Genomic DNA, 14,554 nt, shown 5'->3' with positions numbered 1-14,554 from the left:
CCTCCTAGGAGTCCCTGTCACATCCCACAGACCTCTCTGATATTTCAGGGAGCACTCTGGATGCCTGTCTATGATTCTCTCAGACAGTAACTCCTGGCTGACAAAGCCTCAGAGCTGTGCCCGTGATTATATTCTCAGCCCTAAGTAGGATCTGTTATCTGAGCCAGGTTCCTGAGCAGGACCTGACTGATCTGTTACCTGAGCCAGGTTCCTGAGCAGGACCTGACTGATCTGTTAACTGAGCCAGGTTCCTTGGCTGCTTAAATACTTTTCTCTGCTTCTGTTTACCCTTAAGGTAAAGAAAGTTCCTTTTTAGACAGGGTTTCTCTGAGTAGACCAAGCTAGCCTGGAACACACGATGTAGTCAATGCTGGACTTGAATTTGTCATTTTCTTCCTTCTGTCTCTCTAGTCTTGGCATTATAGGCATGTTCTACTATGCCCAAATCATAAAAATAATTCTTTAAAATTTGTAATTTATATTTTAAAATTTATTTTTAATTGTGTTAATTTATTGTGTGTGTGTGTGCACACTCTTAGAGGCCAGATATGTTAGATCCCATGAAACTGGGGTTACAAGTAATTGTGAGTTTCCCGGTATGGGTGCTGGGAACCAAACTGGGTCCTCTGTAAGAGCATCGTTCACTCTTAACCACTGAGCGCTCTCTCCAGCCCCTCACGAAGAAAATGTACAATTGGTGTCACAGAAAGATCCTTCAAGGCTTCACCTGGCTCTCCCTCTACACTTCACCCTCTTTATACACTGCCCTTTTGCTGGTGTTCACCTTGACCTTGTTCATTGCCCTAAAGGACATCTGTTGTGTGGTTGTGTGCTTCTCCGCCACCCTTGACTGTGACCTCTATTGACTTCACTGCAAACTCTTTTATACTGCCCTATACAGACGCCCCCCCCCCCTCTCTCTCCCTCCCTCCCTCCTTCCCTCTTGTCTTCAGGCCATCTTGGCTAAGCCAATTTGTTTTTTTTTTTTTTGCTTTCCTTCTTATTTTATTTCATTTTATTGACACAGGGTCTTACATTGCCAGGGTTGGTATCAAACTTCCTATGTATTTCTGAGCTTCCTGTCTCTAACTCTCTCAGGCTGGCACTTTAGGCAAGAGCTACCATACCCAGCTTATGTGGTGCTGAGAATAGAACCCTGGGTCTCCTGAATGCCAGGCAAGCACATTACTAACTGAGCTCCTACCCTCCACTGTGGTCTGAATAACTTGGAAGAGGCTATCAGGATAGGGCATGAGGAAGACAGCACTCATTCCAGCCTCTAGCTCAGACTACACATATATACAAAGTAGGAGAAGAATGGATGAGTGTGGGGCTGTTCTAGGAGTGGGCGCTCGATAGGACAGCCCTCCGGGGCCTCGGGGCATTGTAGGCACTCCTAGAGGATGGGTGTCATTTGCTCAGCTTTCCAACTCTCTCTATGCCATCATTTCTACTTTCTTCCCTGTTACATCCACCCCCCCCCCTGTGGAGGTCCCTCCCTGGTTAACACTTCCTTCCTGTATCCCTCCCCTGGCTGTATCATAGACAAAGGCAGGCAGGTGGAGGAAGACATTGGAGAACAGGATTGAGAATCCATTCCAAGGTTGTTTTTTTTTTTTTTCTCAGCATCTTTACTTGTGTCAAAGAGGAAGTAAATGTTGATCCCTAGGTATCCCAGTTCACTTGGGCGTAGCTGAGGAGGGACAGAGAAAGGGTGAAGGTGGTGAGGGTGGGTCATCAGCTTATCACACAAGTGCCTTTCTCCTTGAAGGGATTCTTGTCTTCTGGGATGCCTTTGAGAAGAGGGTCGGTCCCTGCTTGGGCCTCTACATAATCCTTGATTTCCTTTCCTGTCTTGGAAATCTGTAAGATGAAAAAACATGGTTACAGCTCTTGTTTGTGTTTTCAGAATCCATGATTTGGCAATTGGAGGAAGATGGGCAGGGTAGGGATGAAGTCAGAGAGGAAAGAGGTGGGAGAAAGAGGCAGGCAGGAGGCCGAGTCCCTTGGACCAGCCCTCAAACACCTGATGGGATCATGCCAACCCAGCCTGGAGACACAGCCCTCAGCATCTACCCTGTGCCTAGGAACACGAAGTGGACACCAACTGTCTTTGCTATCCCACCCTGGCCCAGCCCAGTGATGTGTTCTGTGCCTAGTGTCTCCTCTCAGTTGCGAACAGAAAGAGATATGGAAGCCAAGAAGAGTGGACGGTAGGCTCACCGGATCACGTGGGTTTTTCACTTCCTTCTTCAGCTGCTCCACTTCCATCCTCAGCAGCTCCTTCTCACTGAGATCCTGGGCCATTCTGCCCTAGAGGGAGACCTGGGCCCTGACAGGATCCCACAGCCGTGAGCACTTCTCCCTTCGATTCTTCCTTAGCTCCAAATCAAAGACCCTCATTGGTTGACATTTCTGCGATGTATCCCTCCACCCAACGTATGCTCCACCCCTTGCTCTACCATGAGCAAAGGCTTAGATGGACTAGAAGGGGCCAGTCAGATAGGGGTGGCACAGTCTTTGGCCTTGAATAAGACCCTCTTTACAGAGGAAATAGAAGAAGGGGAAATGCAGTTTAAGCCTAAAACATTTGGGATGAAGAATGACTGCTTTATGTGGTGACTCAGGAGAGTGTTTTGTCGCTAAGTCCTGTGTGACTGGGAGTTTTGAAGGCAGCCAGAGTCCAGCAGTGACCCCCAACTCTGCTGCCTCCTTCTGTGTGGACTTAGACAAGTTACATGGTTTCTTTGGGACTCAGTTTCCCCATCAGCAGATGAGTATAACAGCAGCAGCATTGTTTGTGGTTTTGTGTTACTCTTCTCATGTAGCCTAGGCTGGCCTCAGACTCTGTATGTATCCGAGGGTGATTTTGAACTCCTGATCCTTCTGCCTCCTCGTAAGTTCTGGAATCACAGGCATGTACCACAGTACCTAATTTGTGTGCTACTGGGGATGGAACCCAGGCCACTGAGGACGCTAGGTAAGCATTCTGTCGATTGACTGACATCCCTAACCCCACTATTATTGTGAGAACTAAAAAATAATGCTTGGGGTTGCTTGAGAGATGGCTTTTAGAGCACTCACTGCTCTTGTAGATGGTGAGGATCCGATTCCCAGCATCCTCCTCGTGGCTCACAACTATCTACAACCCCTGGTTCTAGGAGATTCAGTTCCCTCTCTTGACTTCTGTGGGAACCAGGAATACATGTGGTACAGTATATCCATGCAAGCCAAGCATTCATACATATGAAATAAAAAAAGACAATAACTCACAAGAAGCATTCCTACTGCCTGGCACATAATGACCAAGGCACATTTCTTCTTCTTCTTTCTGACAATAACATTATTACCATCAAAACTCCAGGTAACCAGGAGAGAGCCAGCCTGGTGCTTAAATTTAGTAATGCTAAGACTAGATCCCAGCCCAGTGCCCTGAAGCCTCCTTACCTGTTGGAGCTTTCTCCAAATCACCAGTCCAGGACCCAGACACAATGGTGTTTGAACTTCCTAGCGCCTCATCAGCTGAAAATCTTCAGATAAAGCAGATGGTTGGCAAGGCCAAATCTCTGCTGCCTAAGCTGATCATGAGCTCAGGGTTGTAAGTCCTGATCCTAGCTGAGCCTCCCAGCCCTTCAACTCCTCCACAGCAGACACTAACATTCTACCCGCAAAGTCAAAAACAGGCCACCTCCACGTGAGTCTCGGACCACACATCAGCCTCTCTCCTTTAGTGACCACACCCGCACCCCCCCACGCCCCACAGCGTCTCTCTAGCCCACACATACACGCATGCCTGCTCCTCCCCAGGCCAACTAACTCCCAGCTTTCTCCATCCTGAAGCCCCGCCCCCTTGCATCCCATTCGCAGGTTCTATCATTTCACTGTACAAGGGTCTTCACTCGTTCCATAAAGACATACCCTCAGGTCCAATGCTCAACAGTTAGTATCCAGTGGCTGTGTCTGCTCTCAATGCCATGTCCTTTGCTTCTTGGCCTCTGTGCCCTCCCTGGAGTGTGGAACTCCCTTCTCTTCCGTCCCCAACGCACTCGCTTCCCTATGCCTCTCCCAGGACCACCTGACACCACCACTATGACATTTAACAGAGCTGAACTCCTGCTCTGGCTGGCATTTGTCCAATAGCAGGAGACATTCTTGAGGGAAATAGTAAGGAACCAGTGTGGTTAGTGAGGTTCCTCTTCTGCTAGGATGACAGACCGAGAGGGGGAGGGGCTCTGCAAAGCCATCCCGGATGCACGATCAAACCCCACTCACATCTGGGAACGCCGTGACCGTGAACTCGAGTTTAGGTCAAAACCATGGGTCCTTCCAATTCCCTGTAAATGCACGAGCCCCGCTCAGCACTCTCTCCACCAGTGCCACCTCAAGCCGGTACATTCGTCTGGAATGGCGTTATCTCCCATCCAAGGCCTTCCTGTTGCTTATCTGAGTCCTCATACTAGTTATTTGGTCAATTTCATCTTCCCCTACCTTCATTAGGCACAAAATACTGCTCACGGGACTTCCTACCCGGCCCCTCACAAGCTTGCCCACAGTTGTTCAGGAATTCTAGCTGTCTTCCTGGTGTCTAACCCTAATTCCTCTTGCTGCTGCATGAGTGCTTTATCACTGTAGCTGTGCTGCCAGCCCGGCCCCACCCCCCAGTATGACTTATCTCCGTATCCTATCCACCCTCTACTCCCCAATCCCGTGGTGACTCATCCCAAGCTTCCCAAGGAAGCCCCCACCCTCTGCCCTTTCCTCCCCTCTTCCATGAGTGGAAAAACCACCCCCATAGCAGGCCAGCCCCTTCCTCCTGTCTCTTCTACCCCATCCCCCCCATCAACTAGCTTCCTCTCCAGGACCAGGGAGCAGTCACAGATGCCCCGACCTTGGCTTCCTTTGCCTGGTGAGATTGGGAGGCTGAGCCCCCAACAGGCCCCTGGCTTCCCCCTTCTCCTGAGCAGGGTACAGAGAGGCCCAAGCCCAGGGCCCAGGGTCTGACTTCCTCTTGTCCCGGAATGAGCATGCCTACCCCTTTGCAGGCAGGTTTGGGTCTCTCACGCAGAGGAAACCAAAAGCAGAGGGAGGGAAGGCAGAGCGGCCAATCAGGGGCAGGGTGAGGCTCAAAACCCAGCAGGCTCCCCAGGGAACCCCACCGAGGCCGAGCCATGGCGGAGCTGCAGCAGCTGCAGGAGTTTGATATCCCCACGGGCCGGGAGGCTCTGCGGGGCAACCACAGCGCTCTGCTAAGGGTGGCCAACTACTGCGAGGATAACTACTTGCAGGTAAGTGGAGAGGGCTCAGGTCGGACTACACCTCGAGGGGGGACCCGCAGCTCAGTCCCTCTGGCTGGGTCTTCTGACAGGTATCTATCTGTTCCTGCCTTGGCTGAGCAATCTTCTGGCTTCAGCACCATCCTAATGCTTCCCAAGCGCCACGGCCCCTGTTCTCAGGCCTCAAGGTATAGGTTATGTGTATGTGTATATCACTGTATCTGTAATCGATTCTCCCACCTGGCCCCAGCACATCCTCTCACAGGGGCTGGTACTGCCTGCAAGCTGGTCTAGGGGAGTCAGAAAACTTCCCACTTATGGGGAAAAGGGGGTTGTTCCTTGAGGTTTGAGGGAGAACGGAGGAGAGTCGGAGGAAATCCTGATCAGAGAACCAGTGTGCTGCAGAGGCAGGGGACTTGCCGTCTAGCTGCTGGGAGATGGTGGATGACAAGAGAGGCATTGTAGAACAGCCTCAGACCTTTCCATTATTTATGGGTTTTGAGACATGGTCTCATTGTATGGCCTAGGCTGGCTTTAAGTTCACTGTAGCCCAGGCTGGCCTTAGATTACAGTCCTCTTGTCTCAGCCTTCTCTCAGTGCTGGGATTACAGTCTCCCACCACCTCACCTGGCCATTGTGTCAGACGTTTTGTTTTAGTTTCTTAACGCATTGGGAGGGGAGCCCAGGGCTGCCTGGGAAGAGCTCTTTTGCTGAGCTAAGCCCCACTCCACCCCTGAGTAATATTGTTCACATAACCTCGATCCCTGGGGAAGGAAGCAGGACAGAGAGGACTTCATGACTGCCCACCTTTGTCAATCTTCACAGCCACCATGTGAGACAAAGACTAGAGAAAGACTACATTCTTGTTTTCTGAATGTGAAAATAGCACCTTGTGTGTGTGCGCGTCAGGAGAGGTGACTTGGGTGGAGAGAGCAGAGCCAGGCATGGCTGTCCTGCCTTCTCCCCCGAACCCCTTCCGTTCCATCTTCCCACATGTCTGACACAGTGTATGGCTTGGGGCAGCTTATCTGCACTCCTTGTTCTTGGTTTCCTCTGCTCCATTAAGAGTGACAGGCCAAGTCTGCAACCTCTTAGGCCCAGCCAGACGGTGAGACCACACCAGGGCCTCCTCCTGTAGTGAGAGGGCTGGGGAGAGAGAAGAACCAAAGGAAATGGCAGAGCAAAGAGGCAATGTTAGCCAAGTTCTCTCTGCACCTCCCACAGCCTCTATCTGTCTCTTCCCTGGTCCTTCCAGACGAGCACTGTGCACTCTTCACAGCATGAACGCTGAGGTTTGGAAAGGGTTAGACTGTATTTCCAGCTGTCTCCAGGATTCAGTCCACCGTAGGATTCAAACGGAACTCTAGCTGGTTGTGGTGGCCCATACCTGTGATCCCAGTACTTGGGAGGATACGCTAGGGGCATCTTAGAAGGTTCTACCTGTCTTCTAGTCCACACAGTGAGTCCAAGCCAGTCAGGATTACATAGCAAGACACTACTTCTAATAGACCAAAACCAGCAAAGCAAAATCCCAAATAAAAGAGCAGCCAGGATTCTGACTCCTGGGCCCAGTTCTTAACTGTTTTGACCACAGTGCTACCTTGAGTGTCACTTTGGTGTGTGTGTGTGTGTGTGTGAGAGAGAGAGAGAGAGAGATTGAGTGACCAACCTATAGATAGATGATCTGGCATGTGGCTTATATACCAGTATATACCAGTCCTGCTTGTCTAGCGTTTAGGTATGTTCCCCTGGCAGGATGGAGGCGGAGGAAGCCCTTTCTGTTCCATCAGTATCTTCCCACACCTCAAAGTGCTGTTAGTAGGTGCAATCCCATGTGTACAATCTACAATCAGTGTGCATGTAGGATCTGAAGCCACAAAGCTGAGTCACAGGGTCTGCCACTTATCAATTTAGGAATGTGTGGTGAGCTTCCCATTGAGCAGGCTTTCTCTCTCTCTCTCTCTCTCTCTCTCTCTCTCTCTCTCTCTATTTCTTTCTTTCTTTCCTCCTTCCTTCCAATACTACCACTCTGTAGCTCAGGCTGGCCTTGAATTTATGACCTGTCTGCCTCAGCTCCTCCACCTCCCCAGAAAACTGAAATTACAGGCCTGTGCCATCATTTGGGAGTGGGATGAGGTTCCTCTTAAACCCTCGACTTTCTCCAAGCTGGTTACAAGTATTAATTGGAACAATGTGTTGAACCATTTGTCCGGGACCCATCACCCTTTAAGACAGCCAGAACAATTGTAGCTCCAGTTGTTTCTATTACTGTTTTGGGAGGATGAAAGGCACATGCTAGTGTCACCCATCTATCCAGGTGACAGCCTTTACAAACACACTCAGGGTATAGGAGCTCCAAGACTCAGGTTGGAATCCCTAGATTCCTTTGTGTAGATTACTGACCACTAGACCATACAATCAATACCTCTTCCTGCCTGTCTAGAGTAGAAAATTTTTGGGTGACGTTTTTAATAGGTCTCTGTCCCATCTTTCCCCAACTAAGTGTCAGAAGCCCATACAGGAGGCAGATGGGTCAGCTTAGGGTTCTCAGTCAGGGTTGACTGAGTGTCTAAAAACAGGGTAATTTGCATGACAGCTTTGGTGAAGGCTCCCAGACCCTTGTTCCTCCAGACCTGACTTTGTGCCAAGATTAAAGCTAGAAGTTAGAAACACCTGGGCTAGAGGAGCCCAGAGCTGGGCACAGACAGACAATTTTCTTGTTTGGGTTGCAAAGTCCATGTGGCTGAGCTGGGAGGCGGGCAGAGGGACCCCGTTTTCTTACCTGTGGAGCAAAGACCTAGAGCAAAGCCTGCAGCAGTCCTCTCTAGCTTCTTTGCCTAGCCACTACTTCAGGCGGCATATCTGATGAGATGTAAAGTTTATTGCATATGCAGATGACATGTAAATAGGCACCCAAAAGAGCATCGCTTTCCTGCTGTCAGAACAGAAAAGTGGGGAAGGGAAGGACCGGGGCGCGGGTTTTCCAGAAAGTTCTAGTTCAGATTGCATGAGAGGAACTCAGAGGAATCTCACACAACTCTGACAGGAGGCCATAGGTACACAGCCTAGCCTGTCAGTACACTGCCTCTTCTAATTTGCCTTGGACTCATCTCTGCCTCCTTTCACCACCCAAAAGGATAGGCTTCAGTGCAGCTAGCTCATGATTGATGGGGAAGGAGGAAGCTGCTTGGTGAAGCAAGAGACCCAGTAAGGTTTACCCAGACCTGAAGGCCTGGTCTGGGACCAAAATAAATAAATAAACAAAGTCTTCTTTTGTTTTTAGCCTAGTCACTCTCTGGCCACTGACTGGCAATGTGGCACTGGTCAGTGTCTGGCATGCAGTAGGAAGCTGCCCAGCTGGTGTTTGGTTCCCCTTTGACCTGTCAATCAGCTAACAGATGCACATTTATTTAATATTTTCTGTGTGTTGGGTACTATGTCAGCATAGGATGCAGAAGAGAAGGGACCAGCTCTTTATTTTCATGGTATTTATATTTGGATGGGGGAGGGGTGAAAAAAGAACAGGGCAAGTATGGTATATCATAAGGGTGGGCTGGGTAAAAGCTTAGGGCACTGGGAGAAGTGGAGAAGCTGGGAACATCTAGTGAAAAGAGCTCTAAGAAGTGTTAGCCCTAAGCCCCCCACCCCCAGGGGTAGGAACTAGAACTCTTGCTAGGGACTAGAAAGCCAGTAGCTAGTGTGGCTGGGGAGAAGCAAGGGCTGTGTTTAAGGTGGAGGATGGGGTTTTAAAGACAACTGTGCACAGGCAGGTAGAGATGTCTCACACCTTTGATCCCAGCATTCAGAAGGCAGAGTCAAGTGGACCTCTGAGTTTAAGGCCAGCCTGTTGGTCTACAGAGTGAGTTCCAGGACAGCCAAGGGTACACACACACACACACACACACACACACACACACACACAAAACCACCAAAAAAACCCACCCTGTCTCTAAAACATAATTAATAATAATAATAATAATAATAATAATAATAATAATAATAATAATAGAACCAACTGTGCTGACACACATCTGTAATCCTAGCACTTAGGAGATGGAGGCAGGAGGATCAGGAGTTCAAGGCCAATCAGCTTTGGTTACACAGAGAGTTTGAGGCCTATACTACATGAAACCCTGTTCCAAAGAAAGAAAGAGGGAGGAAGGGAGGTAGGGAGAAAGGGAGGAAGGAAGGAAGGAAGGAAGGAAGGAAGGAAGAAAAGAAGCATGTTAGAAAGCTGTCAGAGGGAATGAGAGGATGAAGCCATTGGTTCTGGGACATGGTACCCCTCTCAGTTCCTACACACCTTCCTGAGGGTTGGGGCTAAGGAAGTACAAGGTCAGCAGGGGGCTGTCACTCCTGGCCTCACTTTGGTTTGGGGACTTTGGTTTGCAGGTCAGAGCCTGTTACTGGTTGGTTGGTTTTTAAGTGATAGGATGTCTCCTCTAGCCAGCATCTCCTTCCCCTCACCAGCCAGCCTGCAGAGAGACACTTGCTGAGGAAGGCAATAGGGTCCCCTCAACTCTGTCCTAACCTCAGCTACTGGAGGACAGGATTCCAGTTCTCCCAGACTGTGACTTGCTTTCCCAATGTTCCTTGCACTGTCCTCACATATCCCTCTCACTACAACACCATCCGGAAGCTACCTCAGGCATCTAAGGACCGCAGCTTTCTCTAAGTTCAGCTCCGGCCTTCCTTAGATTCTCCTCTGGCTCCATCCGACTCTGCCAAGGAAGCAGTGGAATGTGCTGGCCTCACGCCAAGGCTGTGTGTATTTCAGGCCACAGACAAGCGGAAGGCGCTGGAAGAGACGATGGCTTTCACCACCCAGGCCCTGGCCAGTGTGGCCTACCAAGTGGGTAACCTGGCCGGGCATACTCTTCGAATGTTGGATCTACAGGGTGCTGCCCTGCGGCAGGTGGAAGCCAAGATGAGCACGCTGGGCCAGGTAAGGGTGTGGGAAGGCATCCCCTTCCCACCCCAGATCTTCAGTCCCACTCAAATAACCTCTACAACAAAAGTCCCTTCATTTTCTCCATGTCCAACTTGGACTGCAGAAGATTGGGACATTCTGTACTTTGGAGACTTCTGTCATGGCTATGTCTTAGTGGGGTTCTTGCTACCCCATTAGACACAAAGTTCCCCGAAAGTAGACTCCCTCCCCCATGTTATTCTGGATGTCTAAAAGCTTTGTTTCTTGTTACTAGTACCTGCCGAGAACAGGAGAGACCAACAGCCATCCTGCTTTCAATGGGATACATTCAATGATTAATAAATGTCCTCCACTCTGGCTAGGCAAGCCCATTCTCACCCCCACAGGAGTCCCTGCCAGCACCGTACAGAATCCCTACCCTTGGCTCATAAATAGTTTCAGTCTTCCTTCCTGGATCCTTGACCTCACAAGCATATGAGAAGCACTTTGGGTCTGACTGTATGTCCCCAAGGGGGGGGGGTGGTGTCAGTATATGGGGTGTGTTTTCCTCTTCTTCCTGAAGACCCAAGGTCCCACCCCTCAAGGCTAAAGGGAACAACATTCCAAGAGGAAGCTAATTCACCTACGAGTTATAGTTCTCTACCTCCACCATATGCCCTTCTGCACCAAAGCCTGCCCGCCCTTCAATCCCTTCCCAACCCCAGGGATCTTTTTCCTCCCTTCTCTCTGGTTCCTGTCCAGCTAATAATAATCCTCATTCTCTTCTACCAGGAAGTTGCTCCAAAGTAGCTTCGTCCTCTCCTGCTACTCTTTCTCCAGTTGCTGAAGTGCATGGAACTCTCTCTGGGTTTCTCTGCCTCCCATGATCCCCATCCTTTCTCTCCCCCCCCCCACCCCTTTTTGAGACAGGATCTTAGTATGTAGTCCTGGCTAGTCTAGAACTCATCGTATAGAACAGGTTGGCCTCAAACTCACAGAGATCTACCCACCTGTCTCTGCCTCTGGAGCGTTCTCCCTCTCTTAAAGGAAATGGTGTACCGGCTGTTTCTCACGGTCTCCTCTCATCTCCCACCCTTGTCGTGCAGATGGTGAACATGCATATGGAAAAGGTAGCCAGAAGGGAGATCGGCACATTAGCTACAGTCATGCGGTTGCCGCCTAGCCAGAAGGTCATCCCTCCTGAGAGCCTGCCTCCCCTCACTCCCTACTACAGAAAACCACTCAACTTTGCCTGCTTGGATGACGTTGGCCATGGGATCAAGGTAAAAGAAACCCTGTTCTTCCCCACTGCCCACCTTGGCCTGCATTGTAGCTCCCTCTTGTCTCTTTCCAGGAGTTTGTACTACTTCATAACCTCTTCTTCCTTTCTCATACTCCAGAACACAAGACCTAAACTCTACACTCTCCCAAAGTCCTTAACTACCCTGCACTCAGACACTGCTCCCGGAAGATCATGAGCTGTCCTTGCCCCACACCCCAATGAATCCTGAGTGTGTGTGTGTGGCTGTACGCCCGTGAGTGTGTGTGAAGGGGAAGAGGGGGTAGGGCATCAGAGCATGCATAAGAACCACTCCTCAGCCACATGAGAACAGCAACTTCCTCTGTCTGGGGGTTTGAGGTCATCGCTCTAAGAAGACACCCCAGCTGGTGGTAGGGATAGGATGCAGCGACAGAAGGCAGAGTTGGTGGAGGGGACCTTACCACATTTTGTCCCCACTGCTTCATGGGTTAGAAGCTTTCCTGGGTCTTAACCCCTTGATATCACAGACCCCAGAAGAGAAAATACTCTTTCCTTCAGTCCCCAGGTTCCTATATGTTCCCTTTTCCTGTCTAGCCTTCTTATCTTTTGTTTTTCTTTTGATGGGGCAGTGGATGGAACCCAGACCTTCTGTAAACTCAGCAGAAGCTCTGCCCCTGAGCTATGTGCCCAACCTCCAACTTATCCTTTATTCTGAAGTTCCTGGTCTTGTCTCTATGGGGCAGGGTGACAGAGGACACAAGCCCCAGGTGTTCATGCTGGGGGATGTCCCAAAGTTACCAAGGTATCTTTTGACTTGGGAGTTACACCCTATCATTAAGTGTCGTGGGTCCTGCCTTGAATTCTGGAGGTTTATGGACAATGATGAGTCCCATGTGATGTGATCTGTGATGTGTCTCCGCCGGCTCCTCAGATCATGCCAGAGTACAAGCCTAATCAGAACTAAAGGTCAACTCAGTCACCGTGGCTATGCAGAGGAAGTGGTCCTCAGACGTGTCTGTGCTGCGGGTTTCTTTTTGTGGGGTGGTTCTGGGGGACCTGCTGCAGGCTTAAGGGGTGGGTGTAGGGGTAGAGTCGGAGGCGGGCTGAGAAGTGGAAGTAGGAACTTGCTGAGTCTGGCTAACCCTCCTCTCCCCTCCCCCATTTCCTCTAGGGGATGAGGGTGAGAATGGCTCCCCTTGTCCCAGATGTCAACCCTCTCCTTCTCCCCTTCAGGACTTGAGCACGCAGCTATCACGGACCGGGACCCTGTCTCGAAAGAGCATAAAAGCGCCTGCCACACCTGCCTCTGCCTCGCTGGGGTGAGGCCTCAAGGCCATGCCAGCCCCGCCCAGCTACTCTTGGTTCTCAACTGCTTCCCCCCACCCCTCACCCTCAGCACCTGGCGCCTTGATGCTCCTGTGCCAGGAGCCCAGCTTCTCCCTCCGCGAGTCGCCCTTCCTCAACCCTAAGCCCTGCTCAGCAGAGACCTCTCCCTCCTCACACCTTACTCCTATCCCCCAGGAGACCACCCAGGATCCCTGAGCCAGTGCAGCTTCCGGCGCTGCTGGACGACAAGCTCTCTGCCGCCTCCTCTGCCTCTTCCTTGGCCTCCGCAGGGTGAGCGCTTGAGGTTAGTGGGTGGGCAAGCAGTAGGTGGATTTTTGCGAGGCCTCCAGACAGACCTCTGGTTGAGAAAAGTAAGAACCACTGACTGGGGAGAATAACTTTAGACCAGCTTTTGCGAGGAGGCGAGGAGGCGTGGGGACCTTCCGGGACGATGGGCTAGAAGGTGTCTCTCATCAGCATATGGTCTGGCCTTTTTAGCAGTGCAGAAGGCGGCGGGGCGCCCCAGTCCAAGGGACAGGTGGCACCTGTAACCCCACCTCCTCCACCATTGTCTGCTGAGGTCTTGCCGCCCCCTCCGCTAGAGGTATCCCAGCCCCCTCCAGGTAAGATGTGCCGTGTCTTCTCAATAACTCATCTGAGTCAGCTGGCCCAGGAACCCCAGGGAAGCCGTGAACCAAAACTATTTTACACGAGCCCTGTATTCGAAGCTTCTCTTAACAGAACCTTTATACCTTAAGCCACCCACCTAGAGGTTGTCCAGCAGGGACTGTCTGCCCTGTGCTGAGTCTAGCTAAGCACCAGCAGTGTGCTAGAAGCATTGGGTGACAGGAACTGGTTAGATGGTAAGGATATGGCAGGTGGCCCATGTACCTCTTTGTCTTTCTTCCCAGAAGCAGATTTGCCCCTGCCTCCTCCTCCAGCTCTAGAGGGAGATGAACTGGGGCTGCTGCCTCCACCCCCACCAGGTTTTGGACCAGATGAGCCCAGCTGGGTCCCTGCTGCCTACTTGGAGAAAGGTACCTCTGTACTCTTGGGACTGAAAGACTGGCTTCTGTGGCTTTGACCTTCACCCTCCATCCCAGAGGCATTTGCTTTCCTTGCTAAGGTGCCACCCTATTTTGTTTCTACATCCCCTTCCTTTCTGATGAGCTGAGTTCTGAAGCTGGCCTGGTATTGAATAGTACCGGATCCAGGAGAGATGCAACTGTTCCCAAGTCCCCCTGCAGCCTCCTCCCCACCTTCTCCCTAGAGCTTAGCTCCTTATCATTATGGGTGGGTATGTATGACAGAGGGTACACCTCACAAGGCTCTCTTCCTGCCCCACAGTGGTGACAATGTACCCATACACCCGGCAGAAGGACAATGAGCTCTCCTTCTCTGAAGGCACCGTCATCTGTGTCACCCGCCGATACTCAGATGGCTGGTGTGAGGGTGTCAGCTCAGAGGGCACTGGATTCTTCCCAGGGAACTACGTGAAGCCCAGCTGCTGACCCTGCACTGCCTCGGAGGGCCTCTTGAGCCCCAAGAAGCCAGCTTCCACAGTCAAAGCTGGACTGAGGACCAGTCTACCTCTTGGGCTGTGAACTGTGTTCTACACAGCAGTGGGAAGGGGGAGGGGTGGACTAGAGAACGGGTGGTACTGGGGGGGGGGGGGGGCTTTGCTGCAGATGGCAAGAAAACAAAACAAAAAAACCAAAAGCACCCAAAACCCAAAACAAACCTAGAAGATGAAGTTTAAGCACCTTGCCCAGAGGACCATGCACA

General features: G+C 51.0%; 2 protein-coding genes across 3 annotated transcripts; one reads left to right on the top strand and one right to left on the bottom strand.

Moving 5' to 3' along the window:
- Nucleotides 1–1,598: 1,598 nt before the first annotated feature.
- On the bottom strand, nt 1,599–4,493 carry GNGT2 (G protein subunit gamma transducin 2). Of its 2 annotated transcripts, none has more exons than XM_080923968.1 (4): nt 3,919–4,493; nt 3,448–3,530; nt 2,224–2,382; nt 1,599–1,863 (listed from the first exon to the last, which is right to left on the bottom strand). In XM_080923968.1, the coding sequence occupies exons 3-4, from the start codon at nt 2,305–2,307 to the stop codon at nt 1,738–1,740; spliced, it is 210 nt and encodes a 69-aa protein (XP_080780094.1). In that variant the 5' UTR covers nt 2,308–2,382; nt 3,448–3,530; nt 3,919–4,493; the 3' UTR covers nt 1,599–1,737. The 2 variants fall into 2 exon arrangements, with proteins under 2 accessions (XP_080780094.1, XP_080780095.1); XM_080923969.1 differs by having other exon boundaries at nt 2,224–2,332.
- A 660-nt stretch (nt 4,494–5,153) lies between these two features.
- ABI3 (ABI family member 3) lies at nt 5,154–14,346 on the top strand. Its single transcript, XM_080922811.1, has 8 exons — nt 5,154–5,285; nt 10,051–10,218; nt 11,289–11,465; nt 12,677–12,762; nt 12,965–13,060; nt 13,268–13,392; nt 13,681–13,806; nt 14,117–14,346. The coding sequence occupies exons 1-8, from the start codon at nt 5,169–5,171 to the stop codon at nt 14,278–14,280; spliced, it is 1,059 nt and encodes a 352-aa protein (XP_080778937.1). The 5' UTR covers nt 5,154–5,168; the 3' UTR covers nt 14,281–14,346.
- The last annotated feature ends 208 nt before the right edge of the window (nt 14,347–14,554 follow it).

This window comes from Micromys minutus (genome assembly GCF_963924665.1).
Source record: "Micromys minutus genome assembly, chromosome: 10".
NCBI lineage: Eukaryota > Metazoa > Chordata > Mammalia > Rodentia > Muridae > Micromys > Micromys minutus.
The sequence above is the reverse complement of the archived record's forward strand: the minus strand, read 5'-3'. Positions and strand labels throughout refer to the sequence as shown.